At 41.3% G+C, this 21,918-nt stretch overlaps 2 protein-coding genes across 4 annotated transcripts; both read left to right on the top strand.

The window, feature by feature from the left end:
* The first annotated feature begins 439 nt into the window (after positions 1-439).
* Positions 440-6,987, top strand: pde12 (phosphodiesterase 12). The gene is made up of 8 exons (XM_033625634.2): positions 440-1,401; positions 2,712-3,139; positions 3,260-3,365; positions 4,284-4,428; positions 4,690-4,768; positions 4,878-5,000; positions 5,150-5,355; positions 6,307-6,987. Exons 1-8 carry the CDS (start codon positions 833-835, stop codon positions 6,424-6,426), a joined length of 1,776 nt encoding a protein of 591 aa, XP_033481525.2. The 5' UTR covers positions 440-832; the 3' UTR covers positions 6,427-6,987.
* Positions 6,988-9,325: 2,338 nt separating this feature from the next.
* Positions 9,326-21,613, top strand: gmppb (GDP-mannose pyrophosphorylase B). 3 transcript variants are annotated; one of them, XM_033627584.2, is made up of 10 exons: positions 9,326-9,435; positions 12,636-12,829; positions 12,967-13,047; positions 14,128-14,176; positions 14,539-14,681; positions 14,853-15,011; positions 15,176-15,254; positions 16,524-16,651; positions 16,736-16,918; positions 18,260-21,613. In XM_033627584.2, the coding sequence occupies exons 2-10, from the start codon at positions 12,701-12,703 to the stop codon at positions 18,389-18,391; spliced, it is 1,083 nt and encodes a 360-aa protein (XP_033483475.2). In that variant the 5' UTR covers positions 9,326-9,435; positions 12,636-12,700; the 3' UTR covers positions 18,392-21,613. The 3 variants fall into 3 exon arrangements, with proteins under 3 accessions (XP_033483475.2, XP_033483476.2, XP_033483477.2); XM_033627585.2 differs by having other exon boundaries at positions 9,335-9,431; XM_033627586.2 differs by having other exon boundaries at positions 9,349-9,427.
* Positions 21,614-21,918: the final 305 nt, after the last annotated feature.

Below are 21,918 nucleotides of genomic sequence, written 5' to 3'. Positions count from 1 at the left end.
GCACCCATTTTCATTTCATGTTGTCCTTTCATCAAAATATGTTGATATAATTGGCCTTTAGTGTAAAGACAGCCAATCACATAATCGGCTTTGCTAGAATTAAAAAAAATATGACCTATAATAAACTCTGTTATTTTGAAAAAATACAGGATAAACTTCATTTTATAATACTGAGCGTAGCTTAAAAGCTATATTGATTACTTTATGATTTTATTATATGTAATGTATATATATATATATATATATATATATATATATATATATATATATATATATATAGAGAGAGAGAGAGAGAGAGTAGAAATATAAAACATAAAATTAAGAGATTAAAAGAATACTAGATATATGTAATTAATATAGGAAATAAAATGATGACGATATCATGTTGAACAGTTTGGTGTAATGTCCATTCTGTCCGGAGGGTGGCAGTAATTCGCGCACAAGCGTTGAAGCAGCCATATTTAGTAGAGGAAGAAGACGCTCAGCCTGACTTCAGGAGAAAGTACTGACCGATAATGTACCAACTTTTGTAAATATAAAAAAAATACGCGTTGTGTAAAGCAGCGATTTTATTTCAGAAGGCTGTGTGTTGTTTACGTTTAAATCAGACCGCTGGAGGGTGAATTAAAGTCGCCATTTTGCCGGTTTTCTCCTCGGGTTAGCGTTGTGGCTAACAGGTGAAGCTAGCTGTACGGGAGTTGGGACCACGCTTCCCTGCAGCTGACTACCCACACCGGTCCGGCGTGGTTTAGTGTTGACGTGACCGTGACCGGTGTAATTTAATGTCAGTGTAGTTTAGTCCTGCTGCCCTCTTCCTGTTGCCGGGGACTTCATGTTTAACCACCTCTCCGCAGCTCTCACATTGCTCCCCCGCCGCTTGCTCACCGCCTCAGCAAGGACTCTGACCAGAGCCTGCCGCCTCCTCGGCAGGATGGAGCCGGCTGTGGTGAGGTGTCTCCCCGGGGAGCCCAAACTCACCATCTCCTTCTGTCTGGACGGCATCAACAAACAAATGCTGAGGGACCAGGACGAGGCGCTGGGCAAAGTCCTGGCCCGGATCTCCAACGGCATCGCCAAGAGCCAAGGGAAGGCGAAGAAGTCGAAGAAGAAGAAGGGACAGCAGCCGTGCGAGACCCCGGAGCCCGCCGTGGTGAGGCTGTGCTATGATGGGGAAGAGGTGCTGGACACGGTGCTGAACTCAGAGGCATGGCAGGACGGAGCCGTGCTGCACGTGGGAGATGTCAAATACTCGGTGCAGAGGAACGCTCCCACTTTCACCAGTGCTCAGCTCCCAGTGTCTCTGCTGGCAGGGTTCCCAGTCTGTCCCAATCTGGAGATAGAGTTTGGGAACCTCCAGGACTGCGAGTACACGTGGTATAAAGAAAGTACCCCAAACACAAGGTAATTACACTGACAGAGGAGGTGCTATTAGCAGTGTATGCAGTTTCTTGCAATCCAGTACAACAGCCCTGCAGTAAATCCAGTGCCTGTGTGAAGCTTACAGTCAGGGCTGGAGAGGAGCAACAGCCAAATGCTGGTTAAATATGCAAGAGGCTGCAAGATTTATTTCAATGACCAGCCAAAAACCAAAAGTAGTGTAATGATAACTGATTTCTGGAAGCAGGTGGACAAAATTGATCATTTCCAACCCTGCTTACAATGCTAACTTTTTGTTGACAGTGGGTCAGAAGAGTTGATTCATTTCTGGAGTCTGTAGGCATGGATGGTGTTGTGTTTGACTGCAGTATATTCAGAGGTTTTTCTCATAATCTGCCCACTTAATGCATGTAGATAGATACCAGACAGCATGTTTGTTTATTGTTCATCCTCACTTGAGTAGTAGACAGTGCATAATATCTGTTTTTCTTAAGTCTTTCTAATTTTTTTAATTAAAGCACGATTGATAAATTAGCCAGGATGATACATGGGCCGATAGTTTATCACACATGTTTCAGAATTAGCCTTTTTCAATCAATTATTTGTGCACATATAAGGAACTTGACTCTGGTTTTAAGTTGCTCTCAGTGCACACATTTCCAAGAACAATTTATAGGAGGGTAGAAATTGACATACAGCTAAAAATAAGGACAGGTAACTAAAAGCTGAAAAAATAGAGGTAAAAATAAACTAAGAACTATTACGTCCATATACTACAAGTTGGTGAAAAAGAGAATAAAAATAATCATATATCTGTATCAGTAAATAGGTGGGTCAGTAAATAACAGCAGTAACAGCAGTGCAGAGACATTTCCAGCTTTTTTCTGTTTGACGTCACTGATAATTGAATATATTTGGACTAGTGGTCGACCAAAGCAAGACACTTGAAGCAGAGCCTGACTGATAGATCTGAATGGCTGATATTACTGAAAGATTTTTGTTTATGAAATATGTATGTGTTGGTGTATGTTGGCTGATAAGTAACAAGGAGGAAGTACATAAAAGATTATATTTGAGGATACCTATAAACTGTCTCTCCATACATAATTTGTTCACCAGAGAGCACTGGCAGGTTTTTTGTTACACTGTAAAAAGTCCTGCAAAGCATATATTTTTCATTAAGTAAATTTAAGGGATCCATGTTAAAAATACTTTATTACTTAATATATTTTTGTAGAAAACAAATACATGTATTGGCCGATATATATCATCCTCATTTTTGGCTCTCAGATATCACCTTTGTCCTTATATTTTTCTCTTTCTTGTCGTTGTAGCTCTGAAGCTGCTGGAGAAGTTCCAGATCAGGACAGCAGTTGGACAGAGGTAGGATGTGGAAGAGTCCACGTCCCGTCCAATCAGGACATCGGCTGCAGGCTCAAACTGCGCTGTACACCCAAGGATGGAGAACGCAGTGGTCTCACCAAGGAGCTGGTCTCTGTGGGAACTGTGGAGGCAGGACCAGGCGTGTGCACGTTCGACAACCGACACGCGTACACAGTGAAAGAGGCGGAGTGGCCAGCTGTGAGGGTGGTGTCGTACAACATCCTCGCTGATATCTACGCCCAGACAGAACTGTCCAAGACGGTGCTTTACCCATACTGCCCCCAGTATGCCCTGCAGCTGGACTACAGACAGAACCTGATCAAGAAGGAGCTGGCCGGATACAACGCTGACATCATCTGTCTGCAGGAGGTCGACAAAGGTAATTAGTGCAGGAACAACTAGTTGCTATAAAAGTTAGTGTCCATCTTTTCTGTAAAGAACCACCAGCTGGTGGATATGTGATATCTGACTGTCTTCATGTCTTCCCTGGACTCTTCAGGGGTGTTTGTGGACAGTCTGACTCCAGCTCTGGATGCCTTCGGTCTGGATGGTGTTTTCAGGATCAAGGAGAAGCAGCATGAAGGGCTGGCCACTTTCTACCGCAGGTCAGATCTGCCAGCAACTAGAATCTGAAGAAAATGTCTTCTGTGTTTTTTCAGTGGGTTTTTTTTGGGCGCTCAGGATGTGATCAAGTCGTCTTTCTTAGAGCACAGGAGTGACGTTGGGCCTTTATGTCATGGGTAGGCCTGACTGGCATTTAAAATGTTTTGATACCAAAGCAAATAGGACATGTGAGTTTTCTAATACTTAAAACTGGGGTAGGTGGTTTAAGTTTGGCTTCACTGGGCAAAAATCCCATGGTAACATTTGAGCATATTGTACTACAAATTGACAGAGAGAAAACCAGACTTCTGCACCTCCTCTTGGCTCTGTTTTCACGTTTTAGAAAATCTTCCCTCGTTACAGGAGACCTAACAAACAGACTTATCAACAGGGTCAAACATTCCTCCTTACTGAGCTAAACGTTTCTGTCCCTTCCTTGCTCAGAGTTGCTCTGAGAATTTTCCTGAATCACTCCCAAGCTAAGACTCCTTGCTAGAGAGGTTTAGGATAAGTTAGGACCTTTCTGAGAGTGTTCAGAAGTCCCCTGGACTCAACATGTCGATAGCTGCAGGTCTAAACAGCTGCTGATGTAGGTTTCCTCTCCTGTAGGTGGAGCAGGCTGGCAGGTGTAGAACTGGTGTGATGGTTACTGAACAGGTCCCACAGGTGTAAAATCTGCAGCCTGATAAATGTGAGACAGCACAGGTCGGGCTATCCTCAATCAGAACTAGTTCATTTGATGTGTTTTTTGATGATTGGAACTCAAAATGGATTGTAGATCATTAAAGCTGATCATCACACAGGAACAGATCAGAGCTCTCTTTTCTTTCACAGCCCGACACTGTTTCTATATGGTAATAAACCTTTTCAATCCAGGAATAAGTCATATCATTTAAACATGACATCACATTCTCTTTTAGGTCAAAGTTTCAGCTGCTGAGCTCCCATGACATTGTGCTGAGTGAGGCATTGACCTCTGACCCCATTCATTCTACGCTGCTGGAGAGAGTTTCTGCTAACAGTGCCCTGATGGACTTGATAGTGAAGAGGTCCACCACACTGCAGGTACCGCTGTTCACCTGCTTTACCAACTGAGAGCCCTATGAGAGAGGAGCTAGCTGGGCTCCAGGAGATTGTGTTGGGTGTTTTTACTATTTTGTGACATTTAATATGCTTATTGATGAATCAAAAAATAAATATATAACAGACAGAATAACTGATAATGAAAGAAGTGGTTAGTTGCAGCCCCGGTGTTGTAAACCCTCAGTCTTTGGCTTTGTGAATCTGTGTTGTGACAATCGATTCTCCTTACTGATTTCTCTGCAGGTCAGTGTGCTCGAGGACCTGAATAAACCAGGCAGGAAGGTCTGTGTGGCCAACACTCACCTGTACTGGCACCCGAAAGGTAGAACAACGCGTCCCTCTGTATGAACACACCTAAGTCACTAGTACAAGAGAGCAGAGTGATGATCTATACCCTTCACTTCTAAAAACTGAATTCATTTCCTTTGAAGGAGGGAACATTCGCTTGGTCCACATGGGCGTGGCTCTGCAACACCTGAGTCATGTGATCAGCAAAGTCGCACCTGGAGCCCCTCTGGTCTTTTGTGGGGACTTCAACTCCACCCCTAACTCAGGTAACTCCATAACTAAAGGCAAGACCACAGTAGCACTATGCACTGGCAGTATCAACTTTGTCTTTCATTAACCTCACCTGAAGCAACTGATGTTAAAAATACATTTCCTGTTTGATGAAGATGTATTTATCTCCTCTTCCTGTCCACAGGTGTGTTCCAGCTGCTCAGTGAGGCGGTGGTTCCTCTGCAGCATGCAGACTGGAGCAGCTCAGGGCCGGAGGAGTCCTGCAGCATGGAACTGCTCTCTGCCTTCCCCCCTCTGCTGAGCGCCTGCAGCCAGCCAGCTTACACAAACTACGTGGGAGGATTTCACGGCTGTCTGGACTACATCTTCATACAGCCTGACAGCATGCAGGTACTAATACTGACACTGCTAGTGCTGGGACTGCTGCTGCCAATACTCTTATTGCGACAGATTCTACTTTGTGCTGACAGACCAATGTGGCTTAAACCTAGAACAGGAGTTAGGTATATTCTCGATTGAAATGTGACTGGACTGCCCAAAGTCAGTCTGAACACAACAAAAGGTCGGTCTCAAAATCATCTGCAGAAGGAGGAAAATTTCTCTCTGCTCACCAGAAATCGTTCAGTCGATTTGTGACATCGCAGCTAGTTTGGAAACCAACTGTCGTTCAATATGTGGCCAACTCAAGCGTGATGTAGTAACATGAAGCCTCCAGTACGCAATAGACTGAGAATGGACTTTTCAGTAAAGTAGGAGGAACCTTTTGTCCCGTACATAGACTGTATAAAATAATGGACATAGCCACCAAAATGTCACCCACTGGTTTGTTGGTTCCACTTTCAGAGCCTTGAGTCTGGCAGTTTGGCCGTCACCATCTTTCTTTTTGGATCCAGAAGTGTCCATATTTGGACAAGAGACTGTAGCTAACTGTAAAGCTAGCTGCTAGCTTAGTTAGCAAAGTGCATTTGCAGCAATGGTTAACTGTGATAATGCTAATTTTTACAAGCAAAAAACAATCTTTATACCATAAAACAAAAATGTACTTTGAGGAAAAGCCAAATATCTGACTCCTTAGAGGGTCATGGTTACGTTACAGAATCAATGTTGTCGTCATAATAGCCATTTGTCAAAGGACAGCACCTTGCCACTCAAAGCAGGCTGTAGTCTGGCATTTTAACATGGCGGTCTATGAGGATTGACTCCCTCTCGGAGCAGCCTCAAGTGGCCATTAGAGGAACTGCAGCTTGTGGCACTTGGCGTTGGCTTCGTTATTCAGCCCTTGAGATTTCCTCTTGGTCCTGAACAAGAAGGTAACATGCTACTGTGTGTGTTTCTGTGCAGGTGGAGCAGGTGATTCCTCTGCCCAGCCACCAGGAGGTCACCACCTACGAGGCTCTGCCCAGCGTGGCTCATCCCTCTGACCACATCGCCCTGATCTGTGATGTGCGCTGGAACCTCTGACCTCAGACCAAAAGACACTAAAGAACCAGGCTGTCAGTTTCTCCTTCAAATACATTTAAATGTTAGATTTCTTTATATTTGAATGAAATCCGAGCATGGAAACGTGTTCCTGCAGGTTTACTGGATATATTTACTGAAAGACTGTTTTAAATCACTAAATTAAATGCTGTGTGCAGTTCATGTTGTATTATTTAAAGTACAATAATTAATTTCAATCACTGATATTCAGTGTTTGGGTTGTTACTGCATTATGCTTTTTATTTTTCTTGAAATAATTATTTGGTTGGGACATAAAATACAGAAAAGGAAGTTGCACTTCTGCGCCATACTAGGTTGATAATTATTGGTAATCTGAGCTCATTTTACCAAGAGAATAAACTCACTCACCCTCTAAAACAGCTGTTGGGACACTGGTGTCAATACCCAGTGACATGGGTAATAAAGAAACATTAATATTTTAATAAAAGTGTTTATTATTACTTTTACATCACATTAATTTTGGCCTAACAAGTTGCTCAGTGGTCCTTTTAGTTTTTTTAAAATAAAGTTTGGGTCTACAGCTCTGAAGTCCACGCATTAATTAGATTTTTAACTCATTCTTGTGCATTCTGTTTTCTTTTTTTTTCAAGTATATTTATTGACTTCTTTTTACAAACAGTATCGCACAGCTCAGCACAACATTGGTCTACTCTTTAGATAAGAATTCAAAACAGCAGTACAATCCATAGGTGCAGTGTCTATAAGTCAATCAAGCAAAATGTTTGCAAGTGTTGAAGCCACAGTATTGTTTTAGAAACTGAGGTACGGAGTCCATATTTTAATGAGTCGTCCCTTTGTGGAGTGAATCAAACAGGTCAGGTATTCAAGAGGAAAACACTCAATGATTATCTTGTGCCAGTTTGTCACTTATCCATGACAAAAAGGAATCTTCCTCACAGCACATGCAAGAATATTGTACAATCTGCTCGAGCAACCAACAGTAGCATCTTGATGCGGGTGACCCAGAAGTAAAGAGACAGGATTCATACACAAAGCAACACCCATATTTTTTCATATCGTGTAGAATGTCTACCCATAATGCTTGAATTTTAGGACAGAGCCAGACACCATGTGTATGAGTTCCTACTGAGATTTTACATTTTATTTTGCAAGTGGTGCAGGATTTCTGCATTCTGTTTTGAAGTCTAATATATTTCCAGTAACACGTAAAGGCAGCACAAGAGGATGTGATTTTGTCTATGGATGACGTGACTGAAAAGTAAGGTGCTTTCATGTCTGGTGACTGTTTGGGTCCATTTATTCTCTTTTGGGACAAAATAATCACCTGGGACACATCTCATAACTCTATAGAACTCCATTCCCCTTATAGAAGAAAAAATAGCTGTGATAGAAATTACAAAAATAAAAAAATATTAAAAAATATACTTTATTATAATTTCTTAGAAAATTAATTTAAAAATAATTATAAACAAATAAAAATTATACATATTAAAGTAAGTCAAACGTTTTGACTAAATGTATCAAAATCGTGAGATATTACCTCAAAACTTATTTTTATTTTTTATTTGTTACCGGTATTTCCCACCCTACCCCTGGGGTAAATCAACATTTTGAAGTTTGCACTTCCAACAGCACTTAAAGGCAGCACGAGACCAGGGGAATGTCTCCATGGATACCAACAAATATGTTAAAGTAGGTGGAGAACCGGAAGTAGGTAATCAGCTGTCAAACCGCTGATGTATTTTTCATTCATAGCTTGTAACTGTAGTTCGTGGAATGCGGTGAGTCCACCCTCCGTCGCCACGCTGTTTTTCTCTGATAGGTCAGAAGTCGCGAAGAGGCGGGACCACAGTTTGTGGGACATACCATTAACGTCTTATGGTAGGGGGCGCAGGTTAAAGTTTAAGTAAAATAGACAGAATGGGTTGAACAGTGGTGACGATTTTTACTCGAGTAGATAATTAGGATTTAATATAAGATCCTAAACGTTGTTTCTGTAGAATTTGGGGAGATCTGTGTTTTCGGGTGAGACTCAGGTGGATTGCGACACCCCCGAGTCAGTGACAGCTGTGAGAGAAGGAGCGTCAAGTTCGCCAAAGTCTGCCAGGATGACCGGAAACTGGGCGATTTGGCCTTAAAGATAAAAGCATGAATATTTAACCTTCTCTACATGGTACAGTCTTAAGTATCTGTTCAATTTAAAAATGTAAGAACTTTAGATATGACATAGAGATTACAATAATAACACAAAAGATCACATTGTGCAACAGAGAAGGTTGATTTTAGATTTACAAGGTTGTTTACTTTTATTTTGTGTTTGGGTGATTGTAATTTATTTTAACTGTAATTAGATTTTGCTTTATTGCATGGCATATTTGTGTTGCGTATTTTTATTTTGTAGTAGGTATCAGATCCCCCTTTTTTATTCAAGACACACTAATATATATTTAGCAATGATAACATAATTTGTTTTCTGAAGGATGTTGAAAAATGTGTGAAAACTATGTTCTAATTCAACTCACAAAATGGCTATAAAGTGCTATATAACTGTATGTTTATAATATTTTTGTATTGTGGGATTTACATCTGGCTTTTTTGCTATTGCTGTATTTATATACTTTCCTCTGCTGATGTGCGAAACGTTATATTGAATAAAAATTCTGTTTTGAAATATACTGTTGACTCCAGTAGCCTTTGAAGAGATCTTACTAATGTCGTTCAGGCTATTTTTTTAATGGGAAGCTTCAGAACCAGTCAGTAATAAATTAAAGAAATAAAAACAACTGACTTAAGGTTTGGTTTAAGAAGCTTTACTGGCCAAAACGTGCTTTTATTTTGAATCACCGGACCGGATGTTGCTTACGTCACGCTCTCTGACTTGACGCTTCTCGGCTCGACCGGAAACAAAACAAGGAATTCGGATTTGAACGATCTTACGTGTCATTCCCAGAGTCTGAGTGATTCAGAAATATCCTGGAGATTTTTGGTGGACAAAATCCTCGTGAGTGAGTAAGTTTTCATCCTGTTTACTAACTTTCACACAGACTGAAAACAGCAGCAGAATGCTATCTAGTTAGCACCTAAATAAAATGACTGTAAATCAAGTCAGCAGTAAGTTAGCTATCTTAGCTGAGCTAACATGAGTTAGCCACAATCACTGTAAGTTCATTTGTGTCAGAAAACATGAGCACAGTCTGTATTTATCTCTGGGATACAGTTTATACTGAAGAATGCCAGAATTCATTCAGAAATTGAAGCACTTTGACTGTAAAGAAAGCACCGTATCACTGGGAAGCTAATGTGGCTAACTGAGCTGCTGCTGTAACTGCTTCACTCAGAAACACAATCCGGCTTATTCACCAATAGGGTTTCACATAACTTACAGGGGATTTGCTTTTTTGGCGCATAGACAAGAAAGATAAATTCAGAATATAAATAATCACACTAAAGTAATTTAAAAAAAATACTTACACCAAAAATATGTATACAGTATAACTGTTTAAAATGAAAGAACCAAAAGAAATCTAAAAAAAAAAAAACATTTGGGCGAATATATTCTGTAGTCTCTAATATAGTCTATATTCTTATGTGAAATGTATTCTATATTCTTTCATCGGTGTGCCCTCGTTTTATTGCCTGTGTAAGTCACTGTATTGTTAATACTATATAGACACCATATGGAAGTTAGTAACATGAGAGTACTGACTTCCTTACAGAATGAATGAACTCTTGTGATGAGGTGACACAGTGTCTAAGAGGCCATGGTTTCTTTCTGTCATAGGATCACCTGTTTTTGTTCCAACTATTGAATGAATGAATCATTACAGTTCTGCTCTGTGAAATAAGCAAATATTTTGTCCAAAGTTATAAAGAAGTCGTTCACCAAACCCTAGGTGTTTTTGAACCCATGTCCTTTAATTCTCACAAACTCTGTCCCCCTTCTACTAAAACCATATACAATGAAGTCTTACAACGTAAACATATGTCTCTTTATTGTTTTAAGATTTTATTTCTTAATTTCTTTTACAACACAAAAAAGTGCAGATATGCATGTCCAATTGTATGATGATTAAAATATCCACAAGTGCATTGAGGGTCAAAAATGGAGTCCATTCAACAAAGACCAAGAGAGGTCAAGAGAAGTCCAAGACAAAGAAATCCTTGCATTTCAAAGCACAATATAATGCAGTACAGTGACACCTCTCCCTCCGAATATGTTTGATAAAGGATCCCCAGATCTTCAGAAAGTTTATAGAATATCTTCAAGATATAGACCACAAACCAGAGGTCTCATTTATAAAACAGTGAGTAGGACCCATACTTAAAATGCGCGTATGGCCAGAAGCCAAAAATTAACTAACTAATCTAAGCAAAAGACAATGATCCCTGTGTGCACAGATGCGCTCAGGAACGTTACCAATAGCCTTAGAGAGTGGAAGGAGGACAGAATGTGAGTTGTGTAATTTAGGTGAAGTTGAGAATGAGGTTCACCTCTTGTTTTACTGTCCTGTAAATGAAAACATAAGGGATGTACTTTTCAGTGTGACAACCTCTATCTGAGGGCAACCTTTTTTTGTGGCTGAATTTCTTTGCCAGGCCAGTGATAGAAGGCAGTGTTCTGTTTCTGGACTGAGTTGTTAAATAACATGTACTTTTGTTTTTTACTGCAACGTCACTGTAACAGTGATCTTGTAAACCCATGAAGGTTGGACACGTGTGTGACACGTGTGTGCATGACACAAATAAAAATCAATCAATCAATCTATTATTTAATGGCATGCACCAAAAAATATTTGACAGTTTCTTCAATCAGGCTTCCACCTCACCATCTGCATCGCCAATTTTTCAAAGTTTCTCCCATCAAGTGTGTTTTTATAGATCACAACTTTTCCATGGGAAGTGGCATACACCTCTTTCAGGACTCGTTTAGTGCGTACGCTATGTTTATACATGAGACCCCAGGTCATTTAATGCAAATCTGTCTCTTGACCCAAATATGGAGGCAAACTGACAGTGTTTAGGTCATCTCAGTAGCACCTGTCACAGGCCAAATTATGAACTTTCATGAACATGATGATGGGTTACAGATTAAAGTAAAGATCTGAATAAATAAGTGGAGGAACATAACAGTCAGGCTCCCTTGGGATTGTTTATAATTTCCTCTAATGTCACTGTTTAGACAAACTTTTCATTTTTAGTCTTCCTACTTGCACAAACTGATAAATCTATTAGCGGATTACAGGGGCAAAAAATGATTGTGTAGTGACCCTTCCTGAGGGTTTGTTGTCATAGTGAGTCAGTCATCTCGGCACAATTAATGCTCGTCATGTATTACTGTTACATCTGAGTCACATCTGATTTAGCAAAATGTTAACACCCAGCAATCAATGAAAAACCCAGGTGGTTCTGAAGGTATTTCCAATATCCTCATGTTGAGACTCTTTTAACCATGTGGGTGGAAAAATATTCCTTCTGTTTCACGATACAACATTTTTAACCGGATTCACAAATTGCAACTTTATTTCCTAATTTAAAGACATATGGTCACTGGAAATGCCCCGTGCTCTTATTTTGCAAAACACAAGCAAAAAAGATAACATGTAAATTTTGTATGACAATATAAACAACTTCAGTGTATACCAATGTAAGTAGTAATAAAGTAAACATTAGTTCACAAGTGTTAACTACCTGTAACATTGAGCAAACACAAAAATAAGACACCTGTTTGTCCTGTGCAACACGTTTGTCTTGCAGGTTGTTGCCTAATTAACATGTGAGCTGCTGGAGGATGTTGGCAGGAATTTAAACACTGAATGTGATCACTATGTCTGTGGATATTCTCATTTATCCAGGTCAATTCCATTCTGGCAACAATTAAATCGTAGGCAACTGGACTTTGATTTTGTCTAGAAGACATTTCGCCTCTTATCCAAGCGGCTTCATCAGTTCTCAGAGAACAGAGGCGAATCAGTTCTCAGAGAACTGATGAAGCCGCTTGGATAAGAGGCGAAACGTCTTCTAGACAAAATCAAAGTCCAGTTGCCTACGATTTAATTGTTGCCAGAATGTGATCACTATGTTTTTTCTTAACCCTCAAGGCAGCTGGTGGTTTCAGAGTCATGTGATCTTAAAATCGCTGATCCGTCACAGAAACCAGCATGTCACATTTTATGTTACTGTATAGTGACTGTCTCCTCTGTCCTGCTCAGGCTGGTCGCTGTCTTGCCATTGATGAGCTGTGGTCACCCTGGTAACTGTTGCTAACGGCAGAAGCATGAAAGCTTTGATCCTTGTCGGGGGTTACGGGACCCGGTTGAGACCGCTGACCCTGAGCGTCCCCAAACCGCTGGTGGACTTCTGCAACAAGCCCATCCTGCTGCACCAGGTGGAGGCACTGGTGAAGGTACGGCGGAGGTGGAGCTGAAACTTTCACTAAGAGAAGTTTTAAAAGCCAACACACAGAGGGCTTTAACTTGATGTTGGAGTTTATTAAAGATAGTTGGTCACCTTTGCTCTGTGTTTGTACGTGTGTGTGTGCAGGCCGGGGTGAACCATGTGATTCTGGCGGTGAGCTACATGTCGGAGCTGCTGGAGAGAGAGATGAGAGTCCAGGAGGAGAGAGTATGTACAGCCGTCTCACACTGACACAGTATTACAGCTGTGACACACATCACACCGAGGGTCACTACACAAATCACACAAAACATATCACATCATGCAGGTAGTTTGTGTTTATCCTCTGATGTATGAGCTCTACCTCCAACACAATTGTGCCGGACAGCATCAAACAACATAACATTTTTTAAAAATTCAGCAACAACTCTTTCCAGCGTGGACACTTTTCTGCTGTTCTAAATGCCTTACTGTCAGTCTGTGATGTTCAGGATACATGGTACAGCACTTTCCCTGCTGTTGTCTGACAATCCATACTGCTTTTAATTAGTGAAAGTGAAGATTGCAGGTTACATTATCTTAAAGTCTAATCCCTACTTTCCCCTTTTTTTCATCTTGATTTTTATTAGTTTTTACAAAAATAAAAGACCAGACAAAAACCAATAACAGACAAAATAAATAACAACAGGCAGGGACATCGTAGGCAAAGGTGAAATGCCCAACATTGAGCAAAACAGCAAATAAGAGTTAAAGCTATACTGCAGTGTCACTGACAGCGGGTCCTCCATGTCCATGATCGTCTCTCAAGACCACCCCATGATCCCCAACCTTGACCCCTGGAAATCCAGAGCCCCTCCAGACGTAAAAAAGCGGATTCATATAATTGCAAAGGAAACATTTTGAGCTTTTCATCTTTTGGTTGTACAAAAACATTTAAGTCATCAGCTCTGAAAGTTGTGATGAACATTTTCACTGTTTTCTAAAGTCTTAAATCATAGATCAATCAGGAATGTAGATAATCGTTAGTTGCAATTCAAGTGGTTCGTACTTAGTTATATACATTTATTAAAAGGGAATCTGGTGGTGAAAGCTTTCAGCAGAAATGTGTTGGTGTCAGTTGTGTAATATAAAACACTTTTTATTAAACTCAGGACTCAGAGTGACGTGGGTTTGTAACTCTGGTAAATCTCACCTCCTGGCAGTTTGTTTATGAACATTTTTATCAACTCTGATATATTTTGAGTATCCCAGAAATGATTATTGTACTCAGTCTGCAGTATCCTGAATGTTTCTGTGTTCTCTCCTTAGCTTGGGATTCGTATCTCTCTGTCTCATGAGAAGGAACCTCTGGGAACAGGTGAGTTTCTCGTCACAACAGACAGGAAACTGTCTCTGCTCTGCTACAACAAAGCACATTTTAAGTGTCAAGTGATTGAAATGGTGAGAGTTGGAAAAACACTTTTTAACTACAGTGTAATATCGTGCTAAGGGGTAATCCTCTATCACATTGTAATTATAAGTGTAACTGTGGTAATTTTTTGGGATATTCAACCGCAAGAAATCAGATAAAAGAACTAGTCTGTCTGATTTTAGCTCATTAAATTTGCATATTCCATCAAACTGAAGCAAAATATTTCAAGATCCATTAGGCCAGAAAATTCGATTTTATCAATAAAAATGAGAAATTAACGTGTGTGTGTTCGGTGTGTTTGTGTACAGCGGGCCCTCTGGCGCTGGCTCGAGAGCTGCTGAACGTTGACAACGAGCCGTTCTTCGTCCTCAACTCAGATGTCATCTGTGATTTTCCCTTCAAAGACCTGCTGCAGTTCCACCACAACCACGGCAAGGAGGGAACCATTGTGGTGAGACAGACAGAGACAGCACAAAGTGTTTGTTTTTTTAGAGTATATCTGCCCAGCTTTAGAATAACAACATAACTGAATGTCCAGTCAAATATACTTTTGATGTAAGACCGGCTATTCAAAGCTGCTGGATATGCGTGTGTGTGTGTGTGTGTGTGTGTGTGTGTGAAGGTAACTCGGGTGGAGGAACCCTCTAAGTACGGTGTAGTGGTGTTTGACGCGGACAGCGGCAGGATACATCGCTTCGTTGAGAAACCGCAGGTCTTTGTCTCCAACAAGATCAACGCCGGCATGTACATCTTCAATCCCAGCATGCTCAGCAGAATCCAGGTGAGTCTCACACAAACACAGACACACAAACACACAACCACACTGCCTCATAAGTTGGAAGTTTAACCTCAAAACTCTTGTGCGTTCACTGACATTTCTACGCACTGATACTTCCTGCTGGTGTTTAATTATGTGTTTGTGTGTGACTTTTTGTGTGTGTGCAGCTGAGACCGACATCCATAGAGAAAGAGATATTTCCTGTCATGGCAGAGGAGGGACAGCTGTACACCATGGAGCTACTGGGTAACTATTACTACTACTTGCTACTACTGCAGTACTATAACACAATCTGTAACAGTTCTTTATTTGTAGCTGCAACTAACAAATATTTTCATTGCCAGTGTTGTGTTGCCCGGTCAGAGCCAGCCTAGCTGTTTCCCCCTGTTACCAGTCTTTATGCTAAGCTAAGTTAGCCAGCTGCTGCTGATTGCCTCATATTTAGCATACAGACATGAAAGTGGTATCAATCTCCTTGTCTAACTTTAACAAGAAAGCAAACAGGTGGTGATTTATTTTCTTAATGTAAGAAACACAATGATAATGGATCATATTGTGGGAAGTTGACCTGTGTCCTCGCTCTGGTCTCACAGCTCACACCTCCACCAGACGTAAGTGTTTGGGCTTTTCTTCACACCTGAACTCACGTAGTTCTGGAGAGGGATCATTTGTAGAGAAGCACTGATACCAATAAAACATCTGGAGGAAGGCTGTCTCTAGATAGCTAATTCAGTCTTTATCCACAGACAGCCTGGATTCTGTAGTGATCAGAATCAGCCATGATCCAAATCAGTAGAGGGAATCTGGAATCGGTGCATCTCTCTGTCCTCATCCCTCTCTGTGGAAACATCTAGCTGAGCAGTTAAACCTCCCTCCCATCCTGTAGTCCAGGCAGGTGGACTGGTCCGAGTCACTGACTCTGGTCCGAGTCACTGACTCTGGTCTGAGTCACTGACTGTGGTCCAGGTCGTAGTGGCTTTATTTCGCTCAGAAAACTTTGTTAAACTGTGAGAGAGTGACAGAAGCTTCTTGTGATTTCCTGCAGAAGATTTACTGAACTATAAACACACAATGAAGCGGTTCATCAGCCTGGTTTCAAATTAATCTGGAGTCAGATAAACAAGTCCTTAACCTTAAACCTGCAGGCTGTTTCAGATTCTTAACCATATGAAGACAAGTTTAAGTTAACATGACGTGTTAATTTCTTCAGATCACATGACTTCTCCTCAGAGGAATTATTTAATTTCCATGATAAAGACAATCCTACATGGGCTTAAAAAACAAAATGAAATAAACTAATAACAGATACATTCGGAGGTTTTAGATTTATAGTCTGATTCAAGGGAGCTGTGGAGGTCAGTGTCGGCTGCTCATGTGGCCTCAGTACCCCACCTGCTGCAGATCACAATGAAACTTCTGATCTTGTGACCTTGTTTCCATGGTAACTAACTACCCTCACTGTCTGTATCTCTGTATGCTGTTTGTCTGCCTGTCTGTCCGTCTGTTTGTCTGTAGGTTTCTGGATGGACATCGGTCAGCCCAAAGACTTCCTGACAGGGATGTGTATGTACCTTCAGTCGCTACGACAACACGCTCCCGAGAGGCTACACACGGGGCCCGGTTTCCTAGGCAACGTTCTGGTGGTGAGTTCATCTCCTTGCAGCTTCATGTCAATTAAAGAATCGTGCTCAGTGATAACCCTCCATCCTCCTGACTTCCCTCTGCAGGACCCGACGGCACAGATTGGGGAGAACTGCACCATTGGCCCCAATGTCACCATCGGTGCTGGCGTGATCGTGGAGGACGGTGTGAGGATAAAACGCTGCACGGTGCTGAAGGGAGCGCGGGTTCGATCACACTCCTGGCTGGAGAGCTGCATCGTGGGGTGGAGCTCCTCTGTCGGCCAGTGGGTGAGTGGAGGACGGAGGTCACAAAAGCTTTTCACAGTAAAGATGGTGTCTGATTTATGTGTTTATGTGGAACAGAACACATTTACACTGACAGTTGTAGTTGAAGTTTATTGTTGGATTAGTTGATAACAGCACAAATGTGGATTTTTTTTAATCAAGAATATTATTATTCAGTTTTAACAGGATTACATAAAGCATGTTTACAACAGGTATCAAACTTAAAGCTTATATATGATGGGGAACAAAGCTTGAAATCAAATCACAATCCTTCCCATTCCCTAACCCCAAATAACAGCTGGAATATTGTCAGTAGGACGGTCCTCCATCTCCTGCATGGTGCAAAAAATGACAGATGAGCTGGATATCCTGGAGAGAGTTTTTGGCAAAAGCTCTCAAAGAATTAAAATCGTTTATATACATGAGAGTATTATACCTAGGTTTACATGAGATGCCACCACGGTAATGCCGGCTTATTTAACTGTGTATATAAGCCAAGATCTACCATTTAGAATTTAAAAAGTGTTAGGATAAAATGAAACACACTCATCTCCTTCCTAAACCCGCCCAATAGACACACAGCAGATCTCAGGCAGCAGGTCAATATAGTCAGCCCCTCCAACCAGGATGTTGGGATGTCGCAACAATTAACCCAAATTCAACCAATCCTTGTACATTCTGTAGCACCTGTCTAGTCATCCAACCACTCAAACCCCTTTTTACACTATGGGTCACAGTCACCCATTCACACACACATTCATATACTGGTGGCCGAGGCTACCATACAAGGTGCCACCTGCTACGCACACTCACACACCGATAGACCAGCATCCAGGAACAAATTGGGGTTCAGTATTTTGCTCAAAGATACTTCGATACTTCGTCTGCATGTCGAAGTATCTTTGTTCAGTATTTTGCTCAAAGATACTTCGACATGCAGACTGGAGGAGCCACCAACTGAATCGCTGATCTTCCAATTAGTGGACATCCACATCTGTTGCATGTGCTGAACGAGTCAAAGAATTATGCATTGTTAGTGGTAACGTTAGTGTTGTATAAATTAAAAATTCAGAACAGGGTTTATTCTCACTGGAAGGTTGGCCTCAATATTTAAGAATTATACAAAAAAAAATGCAGCAATTTTCACTTGCTCCCTCGGTTTCTTTGCGAAAAATGGTTGATTGGGGTTATGACACTTGAGCTTTGTTGCAGCATGAACAAATTATATCAGATATTGCTTTTTTCTCTCCCTGTCTTATCTCATATTGGAAATATACAGAGTACATACCTGATAGGATTGTTGTCTGGTTTGGTGATGACGTCTGTGTTAAACTGTGTCGTCAGGTTCGTATGGAGAACGTGACAGTGTTGGGGGAGGATGTGATCGTGAATGACGAGCTTTACCTGAATGGTGCCAACGTCCTGCCTCACAAATCCATCAACGAGTCGGTCCCAGAGCCACGAATCATCATGTAGCATCGGGTGGAGGAAAAAAGCCTGGCGCCTTTTTATATGAACTTGACTAAACACCCAAACTGTGCCAGAGAGAGAGAGGAGCAGATGGGTGGAGGAAAGGAGGAGGAAAAGAGGAGGAAAGAGAAGGTGTTTTTCTTTTTTCTTATTAATTTGGACTCATTTTTAGCCCTGCTTGGCTGAACCGTCCATCATTCAAAATGATGGCGTAAGCATGAGCTGTCAAAAGGCTGCCCGACCTGTCAGGAAGGTTTATACTTCTGTCAGAGCTGCAGGTAAAACATCAAAGGCTAATGTCCTGAATGTGTCGGGTGGTAAATGTCTCGTATAAACACTGCGTTAATGGAGAAAGGGTTAGAGGGAGGGGATTTTTCTGTCAGATGGTGAAGGGACTAATGTGGAGTGTATTCAGGTGGGTGGGGCAGATTACAGAGCGATACGAACACCACTGTTTAGATTCACTATGCATTTTCATTTCCTGGACAGCTGCAGAGCATTGTGAACAGGCACTGAAGGATCATTCTAAATGTTTTTCTGCTTGAGCAGAGTCTGAAATCATAACTGATGATGCTGGGGTTTCTGATCTGACAGATTTAACTAAATGCAGTATGTGGTTATGGTTAGTCAATGATTATAGTTAAAGCTGCATCAATTAATTAACTCATGGCCTCTTGTGGGCAGCAGAGCAAATTGTAACATAGCATCTAACACATTGTTTTAAGTTGTTAAGGCAAATGTTTTAACAAAGACTTGGTTATTTACACATCCAGCAGACACAGAGGATCATGATCATCCGTGTGGAGTCATGTTTGTGTCCACCTGATGAATGTAATTTGATCATTTTTTTATATGAAGATATTGATTAGTGCAGCTTTACTCAGTTGTAGAGTAGGAATCGAGTACGTATCCAATTGCTTTGGTGAACTGCTCTTTCTTTTTATCATGAAAAACTGTGCGCTTCAGTACCAAACCGGTTACTGCTCTGTAAAAAGTGAACAAAATGTAGTTTTTTATTATTAAAAAACTGCAGTGTATCAAGTATATTTATAAATATCTGAGTCAGGCTGCATCTGGGACATTCTGCTTTGAAATAATATATTTTTCAGTCATGTGTAAGTGTGTCTCAAGAGTGAACGCTCCCTGAAGATCTTGTTTTGCTGACCTCTAGTGGTTTAACCTCTCCCAGTATACTCCAGTACACTGTGACATCATTTTTGGTTGTGGTTACAGGTGCAGCAGAAGTTAAACAGGCTTGTAACTTTCAGTCAGAAGAGGCAGTGAAATGCTGCTTCTTAGCTCGCCACTCAGCTTGTGGTGCTCAGAGTGCCAAAAAAATACATTAGAAAAACTCAACCTCGACCTTTGTTGTCAAGAAGATGTAGTAGAAACTATTTCTTTATACCATCTACACCCACCAGCTTTATCACTACACAGACGTTAGCTGCATCTACTGCTAGCTCACCTAGCACCACTGAGCTAGCTACAACATTACAGCCAGGCCCCCATGAATGCCACTCAGCCTTGCAGCAATTTTTCCCAGTGGCCACTCGCAGTATTGCAGCTGACACCTCGAACTGCAAACAAGGTTATGACTCTTTCTATTCTGAATTTTTGAGCCGTGGTGGTTAAATATTTGTAAAACTTTCCTCAAGCCAAGAAAAGCGATGTAAAAATCTGTGACGCCATCACACTGTAACGTCTATGAGCCGAGCAGGAACTAGCGGATGGGATCAGCGGGAGAAACACTACTGCACATAGTCAGTGGGCCGCATACCACCGAAGTAAACCTGTAAGCTTCGAAAACTTTTGTGGAGTGTGCACCAGGCGAGCAACTACTGGAATCCAGTATCCAGTTATTATTAAAATCTATGGTTACGACTCAGCTGGGGAGGATGTCATTAATGTTTACATCACGTGCTGTCCTGAACACAAGCCTCTCGTCCATGAGTAGATGCCCGCTTCCTTCTGCGCTGTGATACAGTTGGAGGATGCAGTTTAGTAGACAGAAAACAGTTCCTTGCATACAATAGTTCATCCCTGTTGAGTTTTTCAGATGTATTTTTTACGGTGCTTTGAGCACCACAAGCTGAGTGTCATCTAGCTCCATTATATTGGCGAGAACGCAGACATCTCTGCAGCTGATATCTCCAACAATCTAGACTGATAAATAGCACCACAGGTTAAGAGGAGAAATATGTATTTTTAATTCTGGAGGTAAACTGTTCCTTCAGGGTCATGTTGTTCCCTAAATCTAAAGTGTATATTCTCTGTATGGTGGCCATCTTAGGACATTTCTAACTCAGCTTGTGAAACTCAGCTCAGCTTTCATTAGTCTGAGCTGTACTTTGTCATCCTCAACTGTTAATCAGTTAGCTACAGATAGCATGTTAGCATGCTAATGATACCATGTAATGTTTAGCCTGTTAGCATGCTAGGTAGAACTGAACCTCGTGCTACCTCTTTATGGTTAAAGCTCATAATTGAAAGGTGATAAACATGCCATCGTTTAGCATGTTGTGTTAGCATTCATTTCAAGCTGAATCCGATGGAAGACAACTGTCTTGTTAGTGACGCTGGATGAAAAGTCAAAATCATCAGGATTTATCCTTTTGGGGACCAGGAATTTCTGAATCAAATTTCATGTCAATCAGTCTGATAGCTTCTAAGACATCTCGCTCTTCACCAAAACGTTGGGCCGGCAGAGTGAGTAATTTTGTAGAATTGAACACCAGACGTTTTGTACTGGGTATATTAATGAACATAGAGGGAAGAGCCTGAGACGGATTTCACTCCTCCTGCTCAAATAAAGGGGATAGATTAACCTCACCTCTTGATATCTGTCCTCCTTGTTGTGTTATTGTAACATTCAACAAGATCAGTGTTAAATCCACCTGATGCAGTAAAATCAATTATTAAATCTCAAGAGTTGGATGTTTCTGGAGCTTCCTGTGTCACCACAGGTGTCCATGTTTGTGTCACCTCAGTAGCTCAGATGTCCAACAATTGACTTATTGTTACTGACCGTGAACACGTGCAGCAGGTGATGTCTGTCTGTCTGTCTGTCTGTCTGTCCAGACACTCAGAGCTGATCTCTGAGCAGTGGTTCCATGTTGTTATGCAGTTAGTGATACAGTATGTAAAGACTTTGACTGGGTCTAAATGAATGAAGTCAATTCTTGTAATGAAGTCTTTTTTTAAAGAGAATAATATAATCTACTGACCACATTCACACCTCGTCTCGTTTTCTTTATGTTGAAGTGGCTTTTCTGTAACCGCTTATCCTGTTGGGGGTCACAGGGGTGCTGGAGCCTATCCCAGCTGACATTGGGTGGGTGAGAGGCAGGGTACACCCTGGACAGGTCACTAGACTATCACACGGCTGACACATAGAGACAGGCAACTCACATTCACCCATACGGACAGTTTAGAGTCACCAATTAACCTGCATGTCTTTGGACTGTGGGAGGAAGTCGGAGTGACACGGGGAGAAAATGCAAAGTCCACACAGAAGGGCTCCCCCACCCTGGGTT

Source organism: Epinephelus lanceolatus, chromosome 1 (assembly GCF_041903045.1).
Source record: "Epinephelus lanceolatus isolate andai-2023 chromosome 1, ASM4190304v1, whole genome shotgun sequence".
Taxonomy (NCBI): Eukaryota; Metazoa; Chordata; class Actinopteri; order Perciformes; family Serranidae; genus Epinephelus; species Epinephelus lanceolatus.
The sequence above is the reverse complement of the archived record's forward strand: the minus strand, read 5'-3'. Positions and strand labels throughout refer to the sequence as shown.

Coding starts and splice junctions, on each gene's coding strand:
- pde12 (XM_033625634.2), top strand. CDS start 833: ATGTTTAACCACCTCTCCGCAGCTCTCACATTGCTCCCCCGCCGCTTG. Junction 1,402..2,711: donor GAAAGTACCCCAAACACAAG/GTAATTACACTG, acceptor TTGTCGTTGTAG/CTCTGAAGCTGCTGGAGAAG. Junction 5,001..5,149: donor CAACTCCACCCCTAACTCAG/GTAACTCCATAA, acceptor TCCTGTCCACAG/GTGTGTTCCAGCTGCTCAGT.
- gmppb (XM_033627584.2), top strand. CDS start 12,701: ATGAAAGCTTTGATCCTTGTCGGGGGTTACGGGACCCGGTTGAGACCG. Junction 13,048..14,127: donor TGAGAGTCCAGGAGGAGAGA/GTATGTACAGCC, acceptor TTCTCTCCTTAG/CTTGGGATTCGTATCTCTCT. Junction 16,652..16,735: donor TCCTAGGCAACGTTCTGGTG/GTGAGTTCATCT, acceptor TTCCCTCTGCAG/GACCCGACGGCACAGATTGG.